Raw genomic sequence first — 22548 nt, forward strand, 5'->3', positions numbered from 1 at the left:
TCCCAAGTGATAGTTTTCATGGGGAACGAGATGTTGTCTGACTCTATTAGGTGTCAGGTAGCTGTAATTCTTGACTGAATTGTCATAGCCCTGGTTCTCCAGTGCGGTAAGAGCAATCATGGTTTGCGGTCAGAAAAGTCACCTGAGGATAATTTAAGTGTCGGGAGACACAATTCAACTTGAGCCGTGTGTAGGGGAATTTCTACCACACGGAAGACAACACAATTTTACAAAATTTGTGAAGCTTGGTTAATTACATGGTGGGTGGGGGGTGGTCGGAGAGATCCTCTCCGAAATGATACTAAAGCAACACTTTTGCATTGATAGATTACAAGTTGGCAAACTTTATTTAAAGCATTAGACTTTGGAACCGCCAAAACAGCTCGAACAGCTGAAATGCCTAGCCTACTCCCAACACGCAACTAGCGTTCTTGCCATCCAGAACCCTCAAACACTCCGTTGAAGCTTCATGACTCTGCAGAAATCTTCAAAGTGTTGCAAACTCAGACTCTCTCAGACTAACTTCGAGGCTCCTACGTAACCAGGCAACCAACCATTCACCACCGAGGGCTTTCCCAAAAAGCCGTCATCCAAACGACAATCAGATGCGTCGGGATTCCCTGAGACAAGCCATCGAGGAAACCCCGCTCAACTTTCACCAAAACGCAAATAAAACAAACAAAGCTTCATCTCTTGCTGAACTGGTGCGAATTGCTCTTTAACAGTAAAGAGAAGACAAATCTCTGCTTTGTGATTTTCTCAGGTTGCGAATGCGATCTAAGAACTAGTAGCCTACTAGAATTTTGGAACTTCCTCCAAACTCAGTAACTCTCATCTTCAGAAGTGTGTGTGTGATTTCAATGATTTAGTTCCATGTATCGTAGAGTATCCTAGCAAATAAAATCTGGTTTCGTTTTCAAGAGCAGTGTTTTGTGTTTATTTGCTTAATAAGTTACTGTCTTGAGCTGTTGATCTTTGTTAACTTGCTCATAGTTAACAAAAATACCAGTTTTGTATTATTATCGTTGGCCATGGAATAATACAAACAGAATTGGTAAGATACACTAAATTCTACTAGACGCTGGACGAATAGTTGATAAACTGTAAACTATAAATTTTGAATCAATTTTAATCAAGTCGATTCCGAATCTTTAAATTCAATTCCCTCTGAAAAGAGCTAATTTCAGTAGAATCCCTACAGCACCATCTCTTTGTGACAAATGGCTCCGTTAGATGATATTCAAAGTCCAACTCCTTAGTGCCACATGTGTGATATTTGAGATTATATAAACCAACCAGAAAAAGTGAAGATAAGCATCTGATTTCAATGACTGTGCAAACTCCAAAAAAATAAATAATAAAAAATAAAATAAATCAATATGACTAGCATAATGATTTTAAGTGACTATTTATACTTTATTCTGCAAAATCTCAATCCAGAAAAGGTTAATATAATTCATTAATCAAATAAGCCATCAATTAGGGTGACAAACAAAAGTAAAGTCACAAATATGCTCTCATCTCTTCAGGGCGCGGCGAGGATCCCGTCCATTGGTGTTGGTGACCGTGGGTTTTGATCCCTGTCCTCCACCTGAAACTGCAGAAGCACTGCCACTGCTATAATAACTGCGGTTCAAATGACGTCCACCTGCACCAAAGGAGGGCTCTCGGGGCACAGGAGAAGGGCAAAACACAGCAGAGCCGTTTGCTGTGAGAGGTAGAGAGGATAGTCCATATTACAGCTTATTCTGGCCAAGAACCACCCATTAAGACAATCTGATGACAAATTTACAATACAAAGGTGGCACAGAAGTGCTTCTGAAGATAAAATAAACGGGATAATCAACGGCTAGCTGTGCATTAAACGATTTGAATGCACGACGTGGAGGCCAAGAACCACCCTCCGCGAAGTGCATTAAAATAGTTTAATGCACAGCTAGCCGTGCATTATCCCGCATACCTTGGTCATTTGCCAGCATTCACAAGTTAAAAATGTTAATGATGTTCGCAGCTCAATATTTGACCGGAAGGGGTAAAAATGGCAGTTATTTGGAGGACCTCTTCAGACTTAGAGATGAAAGATCACATTTATTTGAATGAATTATAGCATTTATTTGAATTAATTATCGATCAAGAGAGAGATGACAGTTGTGTGTGCTTTACCTCCGTCTGCGCATCTCTCTATAATGAAGCTGTTACTTCAAAAACAGCAAAAGCTGCTCATTTTCGAACTTTATTTAAAGAAACTCAAATTATGCATTATCCTAATATATAAAAATAAGTAAAATTATCCTAATTAATATATTGCAATTAATTATTATTATTAATTAGAATTAATTATTATAATAAATTCAATTACTGAAAGATCTTCTGGGTTTTGCTTTTCATAACAATTGAATTAGGCTATTCAATCATTTTCTAGTAATTTGTGATTACGTGGTTTTTAATTAATACATTTCTTTGCTTATGAAAAAGAATTTCTACATGATAAATTATTTTATAGCCCAGATTCTTAAATAATGACAGTTTAAAAGGAACCAATTAAAATAAGAAATATATGACTTTAATTTATCTTATTATTTAGCCTATGTCTTTAATTTATCTTAAACCTTGTTTTGTCTTATTGTATATTATTTTTAAGCCATCTTGCACCCCCCGGAAGTATGCTGAGGCCCCCTGGCGGAATACCACTGAATTACTGGGATAGCAACAGAAATGTTCAATTAAAAGGCCAATTTCACAACAATCGGAAGTTACGTCAAAGTTAATTCCGCTACGCTATTACGCTGTTATATTATCTTTTGTTTTGTCTGTTTTCCAAGTTGCTGTTATATCATCTACAAAGAAATACATTTGTATTTGTAGCTTATACGGACACTCAGACCCTGGTCATTTTTATTTTTAGAGTGCATACACTGAATCACTCTCTCACAATCATGTCATCCTGGAATAATATTGATGGGGACGTCTTCCAACATGGTTGTTTAATAAATGAAAAGCTACTCACTGCATTAGGGTTAAAATAATGTTGGTCAAACATATTAACCACTGCAATAATGCTCTAATTCTAGACCTTTTGCTTATTTAAATCAATATACGATGTTTTGGTTTCAACGTTATATTCTGTCTGGATAATATTGTCGTGAATTTAGTATGCTTTAAATAAAGTCCAGTATTAATCTCACAAATATATCCCACATACAAGCATATATTATAACAAATCCTCACAGATTAAAATTAAACCAACACATCGTTTCATTCCAAGTCCACATACAACATACATTAATTGCCTTTGGATTAATCTACAGTAAGCAGAGCAACTATGAAATGTGCAACAGCAATATATACTACTACTACTACTACTAGGCCTACTACTACTAGTAGTGTTTTTTTTTTATAATACTGTGCATATTTAAAGATTTTAGATGATGGCGACAGGAGCATATGAGTGAATGAGATGAAACATGACAGAAGTGTTGTCATTTATGATAGATAATCCAGGGTGTGTTCTAGCGGTCTGGCTTCTCAATATGTACAGTATCAGTGGATCAGGTGTGTGTGAGAAGGGAGCTGCCAGCCGATGATTACTCTAGCACATTGTGAAATGCACTGAAGTTTTCACATGGAGTGTGATAATGCACCTCCGCACCAAAACAGACACGGAGAATGATATAATCAAGTTAAGCGCCATCATTTAGAGTAGGTTCTTAAATTTCTCTCTTAATTGGAGCTTTGTAGTCTCACCAATAAATCACCAAGACAATTCGAACACTTTCATGATATTTAATTTGAGAATTCATGAACTAGTTCTTGTTAGGCGCAGCCATCACTGTTACCGGAAATAAATTTACCCAGCGTGGGTCAATCTGGAAGCCGAAAACCCGGTAGTGTGAAATTGGCCTATTAAACATGATCATTTGCAACTTTGTCAAACAACCATTCAACTTTCTAAAGATTCAACCTGTAGGTCCAGCAGGTGGCCCAGGATTCAGTACACTAGGAGTGCTGCCATGAGCTTCTGTTTTTGCCTGTTAAGAGATAAAATAGACACCCATTATGTGCTTATACTGTTCATGCCCTCTGAGCAGTATTTTCGCACTCACGTGAGTGTTGTTGATTTGGTTGATTTTAGCCAGCACCTCTGGGTTGGGCTCACTGAAATTTGGCACCTCTGAGAAAATCATACAGAACCTTCGATAGATGCAAGAAAGTGCTGGTTATTGTTGTTATTGTTTCGGTGTCAAACTATTTAAGTTCAATCAGTTGTGAAGATTTACTCTCCAATCTTCTGAATGTCCCCTGTTCTCCCAATATACAGTGTAAGACAGCCTTTGAAGAGAGATGCATATCTGAAATCAAATATTTACACCAACAAGATAATAAAGAACAAATCAAAACCTTATATAAAAGACGCATATAATTATAAGAATTAGTAATATCATCAATAATAAACTGTCACCCTCGACTGAGTCTGATGATGTCCCCTGTTTGTATCAGGCTGCCAACCTCGTCCCACACTGATATTGTAATACTTCCGGTCCTGTCAGCTACTTTACATGAACGCACTTCATGTCCATCCTTTGTCTTAGACACTCGACCTGAAACATTTTGTTAAAGAAACAAAAATAAAACACTTGAAATGTAGATCATAGGCTCGGGGAATTAGATCGAACTTCAGTGAATCGGTTCTTTCAGTTCAAGAGCCGGTTCTTTAAAAAAACAAACAAACAAACAAAAAAAAAAAACACGCAACGTTTCAACGAAGCAATTTGCCTTTACGTAAAACATGGCCTACTAAAAACATTTCTCGGAAAAAGATCACACATTCACATTGCAAAATATCATCCTATTGAACGAAATGAAGTGATTTTGGTGAATTCTCTCTGTCAGTGAGTTGAATCGCACTGTCCGATTCAATCCGATTCGTGAACGATTTGTTTAGAACGGGACGTGTTTGTGAACCAATTCAGCCGATTCACAGAGAAGGCCCAGCCAAAAAAACCGCTTCCTTCACGGATTCGCTAAGATACTCCTTTCTTATCTCTTTTTTTGTTTCAGCTACGAGCAACACAGGCGTCAAGGTTTGTAAGATATTTATCTAAGAGTTATAAATGCTTCAAATTGGCTTTTTTTTTTTTTTTTTAAATGAGGATAGTCGCAATTATGTAGGCCGCATTTGCTTGTGTTTCCTACGCAAGTTTGACTTAACTTACCAGTTTCCAGGACGATAAAAACCAAATTAATATTTTTTAATCCAGGTTTAAGGTCTTTAATCAGACACGCGTTTTCGTTTGGCGCGTTTGCCATTCTAAAACACGAGAAAGAAAAGACAATTCAATTCAAATGTGCTCCAACTGAGAATGCCAGCCACCTTAATTTGATTGTGCCAGGCATCTATAAGGCTACCTTTTCTCACGCGAAACCTCCCCCTAAATTGAAATACAACTCACCCATATATTAAACGGGGACACAGCCGAATATGTTCATTTTCTTGTAAGAATGAAAGTAATTATGCGTGTTCATGCAGCAGTTTAATCGAACGTTTATTGTGTTTTACGTCTTCATAAAGTAATAATCGTAAGTTTGTCAAAACTAAAGATCGTCACGAACAGGATTCGAACCTGTGCGGGGAAACCCCATTGGATTTCGAGTCCAACGCCTTAACCTCTCGGCCACCGTGACTGCCTGATACATCCGTGTGAGAACAGCTCCATCTATTGATCATTGTACTAAAATGTAATCTTAGCAAGTAAACGTCTTTTTTTTTTTAGGGTGGATGAATTACAAAACGAAAATATAAAAAGTGAAACTCTTTTACGTAAACTTTAACTCTTTTAAAATTCTAACGTTATTCGTACTCGTATTTAGAATGCCTCTCGACATCGCTTCAATTCAAATAAACAAGCAAAATAAAGGACAAAATAAAGTACTTGGAAAACATCAAGCATTTTATTCGATATAATAGATAAACAAAATGTTCTGAAAGATGCTTTAGTTAGAAAGTTGGGTCTCGTATAAGCTTTTACATCGCTTGTTTTGTTTTCTTCTGCTTTATTTGAGTTAACGGCAGATGGCGCTATTGCCTAAGGAGTTTGTCATGGAGGGCGTGCATGTGTTTTAACCATTCTTCACGTTGAAACATGGTTACACAAACCTGACCTTGACATAAAAAATGTAGTTTATATGAATGTTCTGAAACAGATATCTTAACTGACAAGGACGTTATAAATTAACAAATTACTGTGGAAATGCAGGTAAAATGCATGTGTTTGTAATGCCACCTAATTACTTATGTCATTTTCATATTAGACACTTATATATTGATGTACTTAGAATTGGCCGGACATGTAATGTTTGAAAGCGCATTGATCAAAGTAGGTTATTGTTTATTTCTGTCAAATGAAAATGGATTGCTTAAAGCACTTATATGGATACTAAAGATTCCAAGGAACAAGACAGACACAAAATGCCATGGTCCAACATCTTTATTTATTTGCATTAAAAGAATATTTTGAACAGAGTGTGCTTCAATAACAACTTGGTAAACAGGTGTCACAGAAACGTTATGAGATCTCTGCTGTAACTCAGCCTTTTCTTTGGCATGAATCATAATGTTTTTAAAATATGATAACCAAGACAACATATAGTTCTCATATATATATTACGAAGACATTGACTTCTTAAATGATATGCAAATAAAGATTAGGGATTACAAGCATTAGCAAAAATTAGTTAAAATTTGTTATATTTTTAAAAACTCAAAAGAAGTAAAACCTCATCCCTTTTCACATCTGAAAAAGACATCCACCCAAAGCAAAGATACATACTTAAGTTTTTGTTCAGCACTGGAATACTGAAATTAAAAATATGCTCTAGTTACTTGCAGAAAGCAACACAATTTCTATTAAAAACACAAAAATACATTTGACATACATATGTTACTTGTATGTTTTATATTATAATAGGGACTAGAAAAAGTACTTTCATTTCTCAAATGATAATGATAAATGATAGTGACAAATTTTGCCAAAGTGTGCACAAATATCAGTAAATTGTGTTTATTCTAAAATGATGAGGGTATTTGCCCTTGGTGTTAGTCAGTTCTCACATTTCGAAACATCGGTTCAACACTCCAAACAGGCTTTCACTTTTTTGTACATTTTTAGATCTCCACACTTCTCTGGCTTATTTGCATCCAGCTGGGCTGATCGTCTCCTTCATCACTTTCAGAAATATGCCTGTAATCTAAACTGGCCTCACAGTGCCTGTTTCTCAGCCAGCATCATGCCAACGGGAGCTTGAGAAATGGTCTCTGAAAAGAGCCTTATATCAAAAGCAGGAATGCTTTTTTGACTATGGTCCGAGACATATGTGAAGCTCAGGGAAGACCAGGATCCCCCATGTAAACTGCATTACAGGATTCAAAGCAAATGTATGTAAGCATGGTGTGTTCTTGGGAAAGAAAAAGCATATCTAAATATTTATTAGTGACTACAAAGCAAAATTCTAGAATTCAAAAATGAAAATTTTTAGTATAGTTTAGGACAATACACATCCCAACTAGCTTTCTCACATCTTTTGGTCTCTGTATTAATGAGTTCACAGTATACATAGTGTGACTTGATAAAAACCAAAATGTAAAATTGAGTACATTACACATTTTTGATAAACACAGACATAGTCCATGGCAGTATATATGTGCTGTTTAATTTCAAAAACAAAACCGAATTGGACCAAGATTGGAAATAATCTAGGTTGCGTGAAATCAATATCACTTTCAGCTGTGCACAGGCAGTTCCAGAAGAGATGCACTGGATGAAAACCAGGCTACTGTTAAAAAAGTGTCCATGGGATAGATGGAGTGCACTTGGCAACCGTTGACTGCTTTGGCTGTAAGCGATTTGTTTTCCTTTGCCAACCTTCTCAGCTGACAGGTAGACACCACCACAGGAAGACAGAGTGTGCAGTAATACCAGCTGGAATGGTTTCTCACAAGCGGAAGGTTTGTAACAGACTGTTGAATTAGATGAACTGATAAGACTGCTTTCACATTCATTTCTGCTAAAAGACTAGGGACTAACAACAGTGATATGGGATTTTAAAGCAAATGCCATAGTTCATGAATTTTGCCTTTTGAATAGACCATTGTAAGTGTATTCTTTGAGGACAGGGCAGATGTCTGGGTTCATGGCGGGGATGGCTGGCACTGATAAGGGAGAGAGTGTTTTCTCAGCTTAGGAGGGTGTCCTGGGGCTGGAATGGAGGGTCAGGACATTAGGATGCTTGTCCTACAGCAACACCCTCTGCTTGGCCTGCAGCTGCAGCTTCTGCTAGAGGGCTGTCTTCACTTTCTTTTCCCTTTTCCTCCTCTCCTTCCTCTTCATCCTCTCCCTGTAAAGCATTGTGGGACACTTCTATCTGGGAGGCGTCCTGGGGCAGGGTCGCAGAAAGAGCATACTCCTCACTAACATCTTCTGTGATGGACAGCTCAATCTCAGCTGTGCCATTCAGGATGTTAGGCACCTCATCTTTCTCCATTGCTTCCACAGCTGCCTTTACTTCCTCCTGTGCTGGTGCAAGTTGGGAGTGGACCTCTCTGAAGGACAGGTCTTCAGTTGGGCTCTCAATGGGGGCCAGTTCGATGGAGGCAATGGCGCTTTCAGATTGAGCTGAGGCCTCAGCCTCTGGGTTGGTGTCCCCACTGCGGTTCTTCTTGATGTTAAAGGTGATAGGAGAGACCGTGAAAGAGGAGCTCTTGGCACTAGGGTTCTTCTGGTGGTTCGGTGTCAGACTCTTCTTGATTTTCTCACGCTTCTCTTGGGACACAATCTTGGTGCTGATCTTGTTCATCTTCTTCTCAATATTCTGCCTGGAGAAAGCTTTCTTCAGGCTGTCCACTTTCTTCAGGCTGGAGCTCTTGATCTTCTCAGCTCGAGATTTTTCAACTCTACTTTCACTCTCGAGGTCCAAAACGGCCAAAATTTCATCTTCATCCTCTTCTGGTCCCTGCTCCTCATCCGAGGAGAGGGTGATTGTCTGAAGGCCCTCCTCTTGAGAACGGTTGGCATCAATGGCCGGGGTATCCTCCTCCAATTCAGGTAATGGTGCAGGTTCCTTCACAAAGACACTTGAAGGGATTTCATTTTCCTCCTGCACAAGAAAAAAAAAAGAAAAAGAAAAATGTTTCACTTACCATACAGCATTATTTTCACACCACATATGAGTGCCTATGCTATACACAGTTCTGCCAATACTGGTGGTAAGAATTCATAAATTTTATTATTGTAATAGGCAATGGTTTCAGTGGTAAAAGTCAGTGCTGAAATTGCTGCTTACAAGATTTGTATTTGGTTGTCTAGACAACTGGAGTGTAAGAATGCTGATGATACATAGAGCAATCTTGTGTTTGTGGGAGATATCTTTAATAGTTTCTACATAACATCATACTAATGCCTTTCAGAAGGTCTTAAGATTATCGAAATGCCTTTTAGAAAAGGGTAAAAGCTTTAGGGTGAGGTCCATAGCTTAGTAGCAAATTACATGAATCTAATGAAGTACTTCAAATGAACATGAAAAAAGAAAAGACACTGTCTCTGGTTCTCTGAAATGTAGCCAGTATCCTGGTCAAATTAAAATCCCTGTGGAAAAAAAAAAACAACACAAAAAAAAACTCTACTTAAAATGTACAACAGGACACCTTCAGCCAGAGATTTGTCTATGGCTTTGCAGAGGTCAGTATGAAGGGGTTGCAGTGAGCCTGAACCTTTTTAATAGTTTCTGGAATTTGTCTTTTAAAAGATTATACAGTGTTACAAACATCAAGGTCATTTTGCTCAGCTTGTAATACAAATTGCTATATGCAATGTGTAGTGTAGATGCATGTTTTTTTTCTAAATGACACAAGGGGACAAGAACTGCTGTGAAAAACATTGTGTACCGACCCTCTTTTCCCTTCTGGAGACAATCATGAAGGCTGAAGAATAGTGAGACAATAGGAAGGAAGGCCAGGCATGACCCTACACAACTCCTATCAGAGTTTCCACTGAGTTTTGGAGGACAGCCAGGACAGAAAGAGAGGGAGAGCAGGGCAACTGGAAAAAGAGGGAAAGCAGAACGCAGGGAAGTCTGGTGTAGGGCTTTGAAAGGGAGTCAGATGAGGTTCAGGAAGCATTTGGGGTGGAGTGCAGCAATAGGGACACCTGGACAGAAGCCCTGTTTGCCCCCCACCCATCAGAAAGTTCCACGGCATCTCAGAAATGCGCAGGAGAGCCTGAGAGCCTCTCTCTTAGCGATAAGACTATAAATTCTGATACGGATGAGGTCATGTCACGTAGGAAACCTCCCAGTTAATCACTTTAACTGTACTGTTTTCATACATTTTGTAAGCACACATAGACGTAAAGGAATACCCCTTTATTTGGGCATATATGTACTCTTATGGGTCAATTATGAAGGAAACTTTATTGTGCTGTTTTTAATAGATTTTCTTATGTAAATTACACTTGCTTATTTCTCAGTAGAAATGGCATCATGGACATTTAAAGTGACATTCTTTTAAATGATCAGTTACGGCTCTCATTTGCTCCATCAAGTTCTATTTTATTCTTTCTACCTACCGCCAAAGAATTGAGATATAATAGGCAGTGAAGGATATATATATAAGCTGTCTTCAAAAAGCAAAGCGAAGATACCTTAGTAGAATGTTATGCAAACATTGAAATTGAACATGCCTTGATGCTGCTTATCTCGGTATACAGCCTGCAAAGGGCCTTAACGTTCACATCAGCTCTCCTAGCATGATAGAAAGGTTGTGTTCCCCTCTGAACCCCCTGTTGTAAGTCTGGCCTCTGAAGCTCTCTGTGTGCGAGGGAATGCGGGTTTGGCCTGTCAAAGTGGAGGAATAGGTTTGACCTAACATAAGAGAACTTACAAAAAGGATACATGATGACTAACGGTAATCCCTGTGGATATATGCAACGTGCTAAATCAGGGGAGAAATATCGCTTTTGGGATTTAGCAGATCGGTCCACCCACAAAAGAGCTTTACTTTGGACAGCAAATATGGATCAAAGGTATTGGTATGATATTGCTGGCACAGTTTGAGAATGAATCTGGCCAACTCCCTGCAAACTTTAACACGGAATTTCCATGTTCCATCAGTCTCTGATCGGAGTTAACAATTAGTTAACTTGGATGCTTGGACTTGGAATCACAGCTGTAGAAAACGATGTGACATAACATTGGCCGTAATGGTATATTTGCATTTAAGGATCATGAAAGCAAAGTGTTGTATATCGGTTTGTATTGTTTCCCTCCAGCTGCTTTGTTGTGATGGGCTTGTTAGAGGTGGTTTTTGGCAAGGTGCAGTTTTTCATGAACCTCCTGATTATCACAAAGAACAGATATACAAAGTCTTGTATAACAGTGATATTGTCTGTGATATTTGGCACAGCAAATGTACTTTTAAGCTCCAACAGATTATGAATTAGGCAATAATGAATGCAATTCATTTATAGCACCAAGTTAAAATTGTAACCATAGCAAGAACAAATAAACACAAGTTATCCTCCTTCAGGGTCATATTTAGAAATACTAGTAATACTATGTGTAATTTTTAAACCTATTACAAAATTGCCAGGTCACATTTCCCCACAAAATGAAAAGACCGTATTAGAACCATTAAAATTGTTGCACTGTGATATTGTGTTTCTGTAAACATTATTAAAATAGAATCATTCTTTTAAATTTTACATATATTAAAGGCAATACCATGACATGTAATTAATAATTTAGATAAAATGTTTCCCCAGATTACAGTAAATAAAATACAATAATGATAATGAATGAAATAATGATTTTTTTTTCAAATTAAAGTAATGGTAGTTCTTATAATATTGTGAGATTCATGAGATAACCCTAAAAATTTTTTGGCAGTGTTTATTTATGTATTTATTTAGAAAAGCTTTAGAAATAGGTTTTATGGTACAATTTACTCAATTCAGAGGAGTCAGTGCTGTGTATAGAGTTGCTGCGTTGTTTGGATGCCTCCAATATTGCCCTTTGTTTGCATTTGTTTATATTTGCATGTTTTTAAGTACTGTCCTCAAGACTCTAGGTGGCAATCCGTAAATCCCTAACTCAAATTGCCAATTTGAAAAGGTAGAGGAAAAAGATGCTGAGCCTCTGCACTAGCCTGTGTGACCAGAAGAGTCTCTCAACAGTCATTAAATCACGTTTTTAGTCATAACTGTAGATAGTACAGCAATGCCAGTAACTCACAAATCCCCAGCATGTAGGAAATTCTATAAGAAAGATAGTGGAGTGTTGACATTTTGACATGTCTGAAAGCAGCTTGCGTAATTGCACTGTTAAAACTAGGGAACAGTTCCTCTTGACTTAACCTGGTTAACCAGGTTCAGGCTTGTCCCCGGAACCTGTGCATTTTAAATGGCTTAAGGTGAACAGCTTATGCTTATGGCATAAACACAAAGTAACATACACCCCTCAAATTAAGCATTAAATACAGCAGCTACAAACAGGTTAAAGAATTCCTCCTTTTGGCCTCCAGAGACACAAGTTCCTGGTGTTTTCTCAGTGGGGAACCAAACAGTTCTTTCCATGCATTCTGCCTTTTAGGTATGAGATCTGGAAATGACTTGTAAATGACTATAACCTCCTCTGCATTGTCTTCATATTCTAGTTGTGTTCAAAATTTTTGGACTCTCTTAAAATATGTTTTTGTCACTACAGAGCATGATTACCTCATGTTGAGCAGCCTGTCAAATGATACTCTAGGTTTGATTAATTTGCGTGCTAAACCGGTCTCTCTTGCCTCAGGCAATGTAGCGCTTATGATAGCCGAGTTGATGTATGTTTTCTCATATATGCATTAGAATATAAGGAGCTTTCACAAGGGGTAAATACAGTTTCTGCCACAGTTTTGGGTATTAAAGGAATCCATTTTTAGAGAATGTTTTAGTAAACAGTGTGAGCTTGAGTCATTGCATACAATGCATGCTTTGTGCCTGCACTCTGTGCAAGAAAAAAGACTGTTTTTTATTTGATGTTTATTTGACCAGATGTAGTCCTACCAGACACACAAAAAAAAAATGCCTGCATTACTTTATGCCCACAATACTTAAAGATTTTCATCATAGTCTTAAAGTTTTTACAGATGACAAAGTTACAAAATAATATCCTGGGCTTTTTTTTTCTTCCTTCAATATAATTAAGTTATATAGACCAATTTACTTTAATGCTTGAAGCTTGAAAAGTCTATTCTCCATTAATTAATTTATTCTGTAAAAATTCCTTTGTATTCTGCAGAAGAAAGGTTTGAACAACATGACAATGAATAAATTATGACAGACTTTTTTGTAAAATATACAATTAAAAACCTTTTCATCTAAAGGTCCGTAGGCTTAAATAATTGAAATTTGTTTGTTGACAATTATGAATGACTTCACTTTCATAATGTTTATGAATTTCTTTACAAAATGTATTATTTTGTACATTGGATTTTCAAGTAAATAAAATTAAAAAAAATTCAAGGAATGAATGGACTTGTTAGTTAAAAGCAGCCCAGTAATTCACTTGCACTTTAAAGAAGCTAAAATATTTGTTTTGACTTAACATTGTTTGGTTAGTATGTAGTTCCTGTAGATCTATTTGTATATTACATATTTCATTTATTAGATGTGTTCAAAGGTTTGACATATTTAGTGTATGTCCATAGATATACACACACAAACACCTCTCTGTACCATGCTCTCTCCTCTCTTTGCTGTCAGTTATAGCGTTATCAGAGATGCTGTCCACTTGTTTTCCCAATATTCCCAATGTTCTAAACACACTTGACATACGCGTCACATTGAGGCCTACTTATGAAGGATTGGAGGTAAATATTTGCTAAGGGGTGGGGTGGGGTGTGGAGAGTAGAGAGAGAGTTGTAAGTGGCTGAGTTTGAAAGTGTTGTAGATGGTAGGGGATTTAAGCTCATGGTATGTTTTTATCTTTGGCGATGCAGTGGGACCTCCAGCCCCTGTAATTCTCTAAAAAATGTAATGCTTACATTCCCCTTCCTGCTGCCCATTAACATCACATCTGACAGGAAGCAGCTGTTTAACCTCATACACTTGCCCGTGTTCTCTGCTTTTGCGTCATAAATAGGCACTATTCGTATACATTCTCTGTCAACAGGGGATGGACTGGAAGAAGCGCTATTATGGACTCTGAAGCAATGGTTTGAAGTTAAAAATGTCTACTTGTGGATTGCTGTGATGTTTTTATCAGCGTTTTGGACTCTCATTATGATGGCACCCATTTACTGCAGAGGATCCATTGATGAAATAGTACATTTTCAGCAAATCTTTATTTTTGGGTAAACTATTACTTGACATGGTCAAAAAACACTTAAGGAAATAATGGACATTGTTTTCCTAGAAATCTTTATCTACTCTGATAATTATATATATTTCAAATATGTGACCCTGGACCACAAAACCAGTCTTAAGTCGCTGGGGTATATTTGTAGCAATAGCCAAAAATACACTGTATGGGTCAAAATTATTCATTTTTCTTTTATGCCAAAAATCATTAGGATATTAAGTAAAGATCATGTTCAATTAAGATATTTTGTAAATTTCTTACCGTAAATATATTAAAATTTCATTTTTGATTCGTAATATGCATTGCTAAGAACTTAATTTAGACAGTTTTAAAGGCGATTTTCTCAATATTTTGATTTTTTTGCACCCTCAGATTCCAGATTTTCAAATAGTTGTATCTCGGCCAAATATTGTCCGATCATAACAAACCATCAATGGAAAGTTTATTTATTCAGCTTTCAGATGATGTATAAATCTCAATTTGAAAAATTGACACTTAAGACTGGTTTTGTGGTCCAGGGTCACATCTGTTCTCTCTTATATAGCTAGGCAGGTAATTTTGAACACATATACAGTAAGAGTAACATTTACTGTAGCTTGATAGGTTTAACACTGTCTGTGTGTGCAAAGAAATGTACTGTTGTGTGTATGGGTGTGTATGTGTTTTTGTGTGTGTAAAATGTCAGGTGGAACAAAATAGATGGAGCAGGGAAGGTTGCAAAAGCTGAGTGGAAGAGGGCTTCCCTCTAAAAAATTAGCTCCGCAAAAACTTCAAGCAACAATGGTCATGTTTACATGTACACCAACTGTGTGATAATTAACAGCGATCAGAGTAAGGAATTACATGGATTAAGATGTTTACATGACATGAGCAAACCTCTTCAAACATGCAACTTGCCATTATTACAATTATTCACTGAGAAATGTGATTCAATCCTGTGCCTGTATAGTGCGAATTAAAACTACCTACTTAACGTTTTATAATGGTTACTCTGACGAATACAGTCACAGTATTCTGTCATGAGCTTCAACTTAATTCCAGAAATTCCTCAAATACATTATCATGTTGTATATGTCACATCATGTACTGAATATCCCACTTATGTGGTAGTTTTAGTTTTAATGGTCACTGTAATGAGTGGAATAATGTGCAGTCAGTCATTATTGCAAAATAAACTCCCAACAGGGTATTCAGGATCAGTATCAGTATCAGGCTAATGGTTTTATTTATTACTTAACCTTTATTCTAAAAGAAGAGGTTGATGAAAGATCAGTGTGAAAGGGCATGGTTTTGTTGCAGTTTCCTTTGTTATTGATGTGTAGTCTGTTTCAGGGCTGGTTTGTCCCGGCATGTATGTCCCCATGAGTTCCCATGGCATTGTGAGTGTGTATAGTTTTCCCTCTATGCTGGCATTGCTCCCTGTCACGGGACCCACACAATAACAGCTTTTGTCTCTTCAGTATGTGTGTGTGTATTTAGATAGGACCAAAGAGCCAGAGTTCTATCAGCTTTCATAACCCTAGTGCAAAAGGATGTCTGTTTTTATAGATAATTACAGTATATGTCCAGCTCAGGAAGGCCCAGCCAGCGTTAACTTACAATTCTGTAGAATATTGAGAATATACTGTATCAATTGCCTTCATCTGACCACCAGTCATAAGGGTCTGAAAGCTGAATAAATAAGCTTTCCATTGATGTATGGTTTGTTAGGGTTGGACAATATTTGGCCGAGATACAACTATTTGAATATCTGAAATCTGAGGGTGCAAAAAAATCTAAATATTGAGAAAATTGCCATTAAAGCTGTCTATTAAAGTCCTTAGCAATGCATATTATTAATAAAAAAATAAGTTTTAATATATTTACATTAGCAAAATTAACAAAATATCTTCATGAAACATGATCTTTACTTAATATACTAATGATTTTTGGCATAAAAGAAAAATCGATCATTTTGACCCATACAATGTATTTTTGGCTATTGCTACTTAAGACTGGTTTTGTGGTCCAGGGTCACATTTAGGAAATGGCGCTGTCACAGGTGTGCTTTTGTGTTTTTTCTTTGTATGTGTGTGTTTCTTAGTGTATAAATGTTCAGTATGCTTGTGCTCAATTTTGATTTGATTGTCAAATATGGATTTAAATGATTTGTTTGCATTTCATTTCATTTGATTGTGGCAGTTGAAAAAAGGGAGTGAGCACCTGCAGGCAGTACATTAGGCAGCTGTCAGTATAAGTACAAACATGCTGCGTGTTTAAATGTACAGAGTAAATGCTACATTGTAAAGTGTTGTATAATGTTTTATGTCTATTCATGCTTTTGACACTAGTAAGAATCAGTGTGTTAGTGTAATAGAGCTGGGTAAAAATATAGATTTTTGTTCTTTAATCATGAATATAGTCCATTCCACAAACAAATGACTTTCATGAATCTTTTTAGTGCATCAGAAACACAATGTGACGAGTGTAGCTTGTTTCCCCAAACAAGTGATTCTTATGAGCACCTAGTAGTTGTTACTGGTCTCATGTGCATAAACATGTCGAATTCCTCTCATATAACACATTTCACATGCTCATCCAGTATTTAACCCTGTACAGTGGAATGGTGCAGGTCAGACCCCGAGGCTACCTACCCGCTAGGGGTGTTTTTTTTTAAATTACAGTTTTGTTATTTCATCACAATGCAATTTGAATTTGTTTAGTTTAACATTTTTTTTTTTTTCACTATTATTATACTTTTGTCATTACCATGGTGTGTTTTCAGCATTTTTTTGTTTTAGGAATGTCACTGAGCAACAGCTATGTTGTAAATCTTAAATTGCACTGAGCACTTTTCTCGTCTTGTATCATTTTCATCTTACCCCCAGTTCACCAGTGGAAACTCTAACAGTAAGCTGAGTTTGGAGAGAGATAATGCCTTTTTGATGGACAACGGAAAACAAACACTCTTGTCCCCCTTCTCTCTGCTTACAGGCCTTCTTGCACTCACACTTTTTCTCCCCCTCTCTCTCCCTCTCTCTGGAGAGGCACAGATAGCCTTATTAGGTGATAGCGAAGGGCTAGTTGTAAAAATATTTCATCTTGTGCTTTCCTGCTCTAGATTTGGCTTTCAGCATGATGAAAATTGAAGCATTGTGCACTGAAAGTAATGGGAACTTGGAGATGTTGTGCAGCTATAACACAATCCATATGTTAAGTTTTGAGAAACACAGGGACAATTAGTTAAACGTGTTCATTGAATGTTGCATCATGCAAAAGAACTGCAAATGGAATGATGTTTGGCTAAATCCAGGAAGTCTCCTCATAAGCTAACAAACTTTACAAGCTCTGTCCTCCTTTTCTCTTTTATGGCTGTGGTGACCAGTGTCTTGATCCAAGTCTCATGGAGTTCTAATTGATTGTGGTTACTGGCCTATTTATATCATTTTGAAAGTGGGATGGACTCGCTCCACCTCTGGAATGTAAGCGTTTGAGCCAGCGTTTCTGCTTATGCAAGAACAGTTCCCTCTCCCGCCTGTACGTCCGCCTAAGGGGGGAGCCAAGCACCCCTAATCCAACAGCAGCAGGGGAAGATAAAAGTGAAAAACACAGGCAGGCAGGGTGTGGTGAACACCTGCATGTAGCTATAGAGATGAGGAAATAAAACTGAGAATGTTAAAAGACAAATAACTATTTATTGACTTATGAAACCACAAAGACTTCACCCGAAAGTTGTTTTCAGTTTTCATCAGGCTTGTTTAGTAGTGGACAATTGTATATGAAACACTTGGCAAAAGTGACTTGAAAGAGTTTTTTGGCTCTCCTGAAGAAGTTGTGTTTGTTTAATGAGCTGAGGATTGCTCAGATCCTATCAATCCTTACAAACAAACCCAGGCAACCCCAAGGAGAGCAGAAGGTGGGGTTAATGAAGGAACATTAAAGTAAACAAGACAAGGATTGTCCAAGAATGTTTGTGTGGGTCTGTCAGGCATGTTTGTTGGAAATGTTGGAAAAGCTCTAGGAACATTTTGCCCCTGTGTCCACCACAGTCCCACCCATCCTAACTATGATCCAGGACAGATCAGGAGACCACAAGAACCCCATGGGTGGATTAACACACATTCCCTTAGACGCTGACCAGACATGCCTTGACCGCTGTGCAAATGCTTAGAAAATGAAACACAGCAAACCAAATCCCTTTCTGCAAGTAATGAGCCAAAAATAATTAGGACAAGGAGGGAAATCTCAACTATCGTACCCTCCAAGCGGATTTCCCTGCAAATAAACAAGGTATGTGCCATAGCAACACACGCACAACATTTTTGGCCGGCTTTAATAAACAGCACTATGTCTGTGAAGGCAACTGTAAAAGCTACAGGGTGTTTTCACACTAGTTCATCGAAGGAAATTTACCCTCCCATCTTAGTTTAACCACTCTCTTCACACAGAGATGGAAAGTTGACTTTCTAAAAATGCATTTCACTAGGCCCTCTCTCATTCTCTACATCATGTACTTCTAACCACACAGCTGGGAAGAGAGAGGGGAAAATGGAAGGCCTCTCAACGCTCTCTGACTTTGGAATTACTGAGTCATTCGGTTGATTGTAGGTCTTGCAGTAAACAGCAGCTAGCTGGTGTAGCATAGCACATTTCAGCACGGGTCTTCTGACAACAGGATACACATTACGCTGCACTGTAGCTGATCTCTGGGCACACCTTCTATTCAAGGCTATTGTGCTTTAAATAATAGCTTTTGGCTAAGCTTCAAAACAAGCCTCCCCTATTGAGTGTCTCTCGAGCTCTCTAGCTCTCTCTTAGTTTGGAGTCCTGCTGATTTTCTTTCTGAAATATAGAGATATCTGAAATTCTACCTGGATATTTGAGATTAATACTTTAATTCAAGTACAAAACTTGCTAGGATTTCTGCTTCCAGGTGCTCAAACATCCACAAATAAAGCCATTGATTTGACCGTCCCAAAAACACTCGACAGTTTGGGTAGTATTGTCTGAGCTTTTGACCCCAAAGCAATATCCATTAGAGACAGAAATAAGAGGTAACCACCTAGATCTTGCTTTCATTCCACCCCACCTCACAATGACCTTAAGTGACATCACACCCTCTTAAGCATTGCTTTCATCTTTACACTCTGAACTATGACCCTTCTCCCCTGCTTCAGAAATGGACCCACCCTGAGGGAGGCATGTGACCTGTTCTTTTAATTTAGTCAAATGACATTTAGATTTATTAGACTCTACTCAGCTGTGTAAGACAGCAATATCCCTTATTGTTATCAGAGTTGGAGACAGTTGAATTTGGTTCAGCGCGCACCGACATGCAGCAACGATCACCCACACAATGCAATCATTCAGCGTCCTCACCTGAGCACATCAAATACCCCACTGCCAACTTCTCCCCATTACACACACTGTACATTTACCTGGAAGATGAGCACTTTGAAGTTGTTTCTCTTGATCAGCTGAGCGTGATTAGCCTCCAATTTCTTCACCTGGAAGGCCTGCTTATCCATCTTGTCCTTGACCTCCTTCATGTGGACGCTGACCTTGCGACTCTTCTCCAGGAGTTTGCTGACCGTGTTGGAGGTGGAAGTATGGCTCTTGGAGAGCTTGGTCATATCGTTCTGGATGCCTCTCACCGCCCCCTCTATCTCGACCTGTCTCATCTCCATCTTATGCTGGTTCTCTTGCACCGAGTCCAGCATGTTCACCAGCTTATCTAGAAGTGTCAAGACAGTGATGGCATTCACTTGACCTGTAGGTGAAACTCCGTCTCTGGGGAGAGTGCCTGTGGTGCCCCCAGCCAGAGGCCCAGGGCTGCTAGGTTCTCCACTTGGGGCGTTGGTTGCAACGGTGCCCAGCTGTGAGAGGCTATGTGTGGGTGAAGACTGAGTGGGGCTGGGGCTTGGCACCACCAGCTCCTGGTTCTCATGTGTGCTGGCCATGCTGCTCCTCTCTGCTTGCACTGCATCTTCTCCCATTCTGAGGCTGCTCTTGGTCTCGACGGATAACTTTACTTAGGAAAATGGTCTCCTTCTTTAACTTTCTTCACCTTTAAGCGCGCTCGTCTTGCTGTACCGGGTTCCCCTCTGAGTTGGTTTTAGTGCAACCACGTTCTTACAGCTTTGATTCTTGTTTACAGGCTTGGGAAGAACTTTTCAGCTTCCAGGTTCAACGTTCCCACCCCTTTTTGAAGATAGCCACACTCTTTTTTTCCTCTCTCTCTCTGTCTCTCCCTCCCTCTCTGGTGCGATTGGAAGAGTCGCGTTGAGGCTTCCCCGCGGCTTAAAAAGCCTGTCCACACCCTATGGGGGCGGAGCTTGGTTTCCATAGCAGCTAGCCTGGCCCATTGGTGAGGGAGTTATGTGTTTGCATGTGTCAAGTGCGAGTATGTGGGTGTGTACGGTGGAACATGAGCAACTCTCTCCACATGTAGAACCTCCCCCTAACTCTCTCTCTGGTTCCCTAGGTTTTGTTCTGTTTATATTGAAGAGAGCAATAGTATATTAAGAGTCATGTTTGAAGAATGAGCTCATCTGTGAATAAAGAGAGAGAGTGAAAGAGATACAGAAAGGGAGATAGAACAAAGGTGTGTGTTTTCCCCTAAAATAAAGATTTGCTAAGCAACACTTTAGAGGAGTTTTCTATGTGGGTAGATGTGCAGAAGAATGTGTATATGTTTGCCTGTGTTTATTTTGTAAGAGTCTTTTTTACAGTTGGAGCCATTTTAAGTTTATTCTGGAAAAAATGTCACACAAACATTTCTCAGGCCGTGTGAGTGGAGTCATTTTTCCTGCCTTCAGCTGTAGCAGGAGCATGGCGAAACAGCAGCAGAACTGGAAAACTTTGCGTTTACATTTCACTATGCAGGGAAATATAGTGAACAATAAAACCACTGCTAGCATGAAATCAAATATTAACTCTTAAAAAATTGTGTGAAACCTCCTTGTCATTTTCTTGGGTGTTTGCCTCTTACACACGCAAACACAGAATGTCTTAATTGCTCCCATTTCCTTCTTTCTGCATTGTTATACGTGCCTCCATTATGTAATTTTCCGTCCTTTTTCCTTTGCAGGGTAATGGCTGTGGAAACACAGGCTTCTGAGAGCGGAAAAGAGTCCATTCATGGACCTCTGACCTCTACTCGGGGAATACTTTACATACTCAGATTGATTACGTAACACATTATCATAGCATACATGAATTTTGGCACAAGTTCATATTGTGTGTTCTAAATGCAAAAGAGTTGACAGGCATGTGTGTGCTTGTATAGCGCCAGGCTCACACAGTAGTAAATAACATGGTGAATAAGAACCTTTCCTCAGTTAGCAAATAGTAGTTAAACATGCATTTAAATGACAGTATAAAGAGACAGGATGAGAGAAAGGTTGAGAAATGTAATCCTTTAATGTAATCATGCCTGTTAGGATTACCTTCCTGCCTTATCAACCTTTTATCTCCATTGTTCTCATTCTGAGGAACTCGCATCCTGATCTCTTGTTTTCTATGGGAATATCTCAAAAGACTTGAAGGCATATGACTCAGGTTACATATCTTTTAGAAATGACTTGTCGCCCCCTGGAGAAAACACTATGTAATTGCAAACATCAAGCACAAACAAGACCAGATTGTCTGGAATACCACAGCTGCTTCCTTGGAAACTCTTACAGTGAAGTGACAGAAGTTCAGTATATATGAACTCCCCTTTTACTCAGTCAAAGAGAATTTATGTGTTCTTGAAGCATTTAGGAAGATTCCTTGAAATCATTCCAAAATTATATGCCAAATTGTCTTGTAATTTAATAATGTGGCATTGTGCAAAAACCGGGAGCTGAGGAAGTAAACAACATAAAGTTACCCAACTTATGTGTGAAAATAGGCTGGTGTTGTGTATCACCAGTTGGAGTCAGTAGTATTATTAACCAAATAACCCACATAAACTTTACCAGACGTCAAATTTAAGAAATGTTCCAGGTTAAATACAAAGTTTATCAAAAGTGTATTGTTTATTGAAAGCACTGAAACTAAATTTGCCTGAAAATGATGCAAGAAATGTGTACTGGGTACTGGTTTGGCTCACTTAGTATTGTTGTTGCCATGACATATGAACTTGTGGAAACATAATAACATGTTGTGGCAACAATAGATTATTTTAACAGGATAATT

The 22548-nt window shown here is 38.3% G+C and overlaps 2 protein-coding genes and 1 non-coding gene across 5 annotated transcripts; all 3 read right to left on the reverse strand.

Moving 5' to 3' along the window:
* Positions 1-1411: 1411 nt before the first annotated feature.
* nabp1b (nucleic acid binding protein 1b) lies at positions 1412-5723 on the reverse strand. 3 transcript variants are annotated; one of them, XM_058779174.1, is made up of 6 exons: positions 5622-5723; positions 4460-4598; positions 4278-4349; positions 4104-4191; positions 3962-4028; positions 1412-1708 (listed from the first exon to the last, which is right to left on the reverse strand). In XM_058779174.1, exons 1-6 carry the CDS (start codon positions 5692-5694, stop codon positions 1518-1520), a joined length of 630 nt encoding a protein of 209 aa, XP_058635157.1. In that variant the 5' UTR covers positions 5695-5723; the 3' UTR covers positions 1412-1517. The 3 variants fall into 3 exon arrangements, with proteins under 3 accessions (XP_058635157.1, XP_058635158.1, XP_058635156.1); XM_058779175.1 differs by lacking the exon at positions 5622-5723 and adding an exon at positions 5451-5615 and having other exon boundaries at positions 1414-1708; XM_058779173.1 differs by lacking the exon at positions 5622-5723 and adding an exon at positions 5214-5411 and having other exon boundaries at positions 1420-1708.
* Positions 5601-5682, reverse strand: trnas-cga (transfer RNA serine (anticodon CGA)). The gene has a single exon. It is a non-coding gene; the product is annotated as a tRNA-Ser (tRNA).
* A 747-nt stretch (positions 5724-6470) lies between the features above and the next one.
* On the reverse strand, positions 6471-20655 carry cavin2b (caveolae associated protein 2b). Its single transcript, XM_058779172.1, has 2 exons — positions 19806-20655; positions 6471-9150 (listed from the first exon to the last, which is right to left on the reverse strand). Exons 1-2 carry the CDS (start codon positions 20361-20363, stop codon positions 8275-8277), a joined length of 1434 nt encoding a protein of 477 aa, XP_058635155.1. The 5' UTR covers positions 20364-20655; the 3' UTR covers positions 6471-8274.
* Between the last annotated feature and the right edge of the window lie 1893 nt (positions 20656-22548).

Source organism: Onychostoma macrolepis, chromosome 06 (assembly GCF_012432095.1).
Source record: "Onychostoma macrolepis isolate SWU-2019 chromosome 06, ASM1243209v1, whole genome shotgun sequence".
NCBI lineage: Eukaryota > Metazoa > Chordata > Actinopteri > Cypriniformes > Cyprinidae > Onychostoma > Onychostoma macrolepis.

Coding starts and splice junctions, on each gene's coding strand:
- cavin2b (XM_058779172.1), bottom strand. CDS start 20,363: ATGGGAGAAGATGCAGTGCAAGCAGAGAGGAGCAGCATGGCCAGCACA. Junction 9,151..19,805: donor TCAAAGTGCTCATCTTCCAG/GTAAATGTACAG, acceptor TTTCTTGTGCAG/GAGGAAAATGAAATCCCTTC.
- nabp1b (XM_058779173.1), bottom strand. CDS start 5,307: ATGGCAAACGCGCCAAACGAAAACGCGTGTCTGATTAAAGACCTTAAA. Junction 4,029..4,103: donor ACCAAATCAACAACACTCAC/GTGAGTGCGAAA, acceptor ATCTCTTAACAG/GCAAAAACAGAAGCTCATGG. Junction 1,709..3,961: donor GCCACCTGCTGGACCTACAG/GTTGAATCTTTA, acceptor TACCTCTCACAG/CAAACGGCTCTGCTGTGTTT.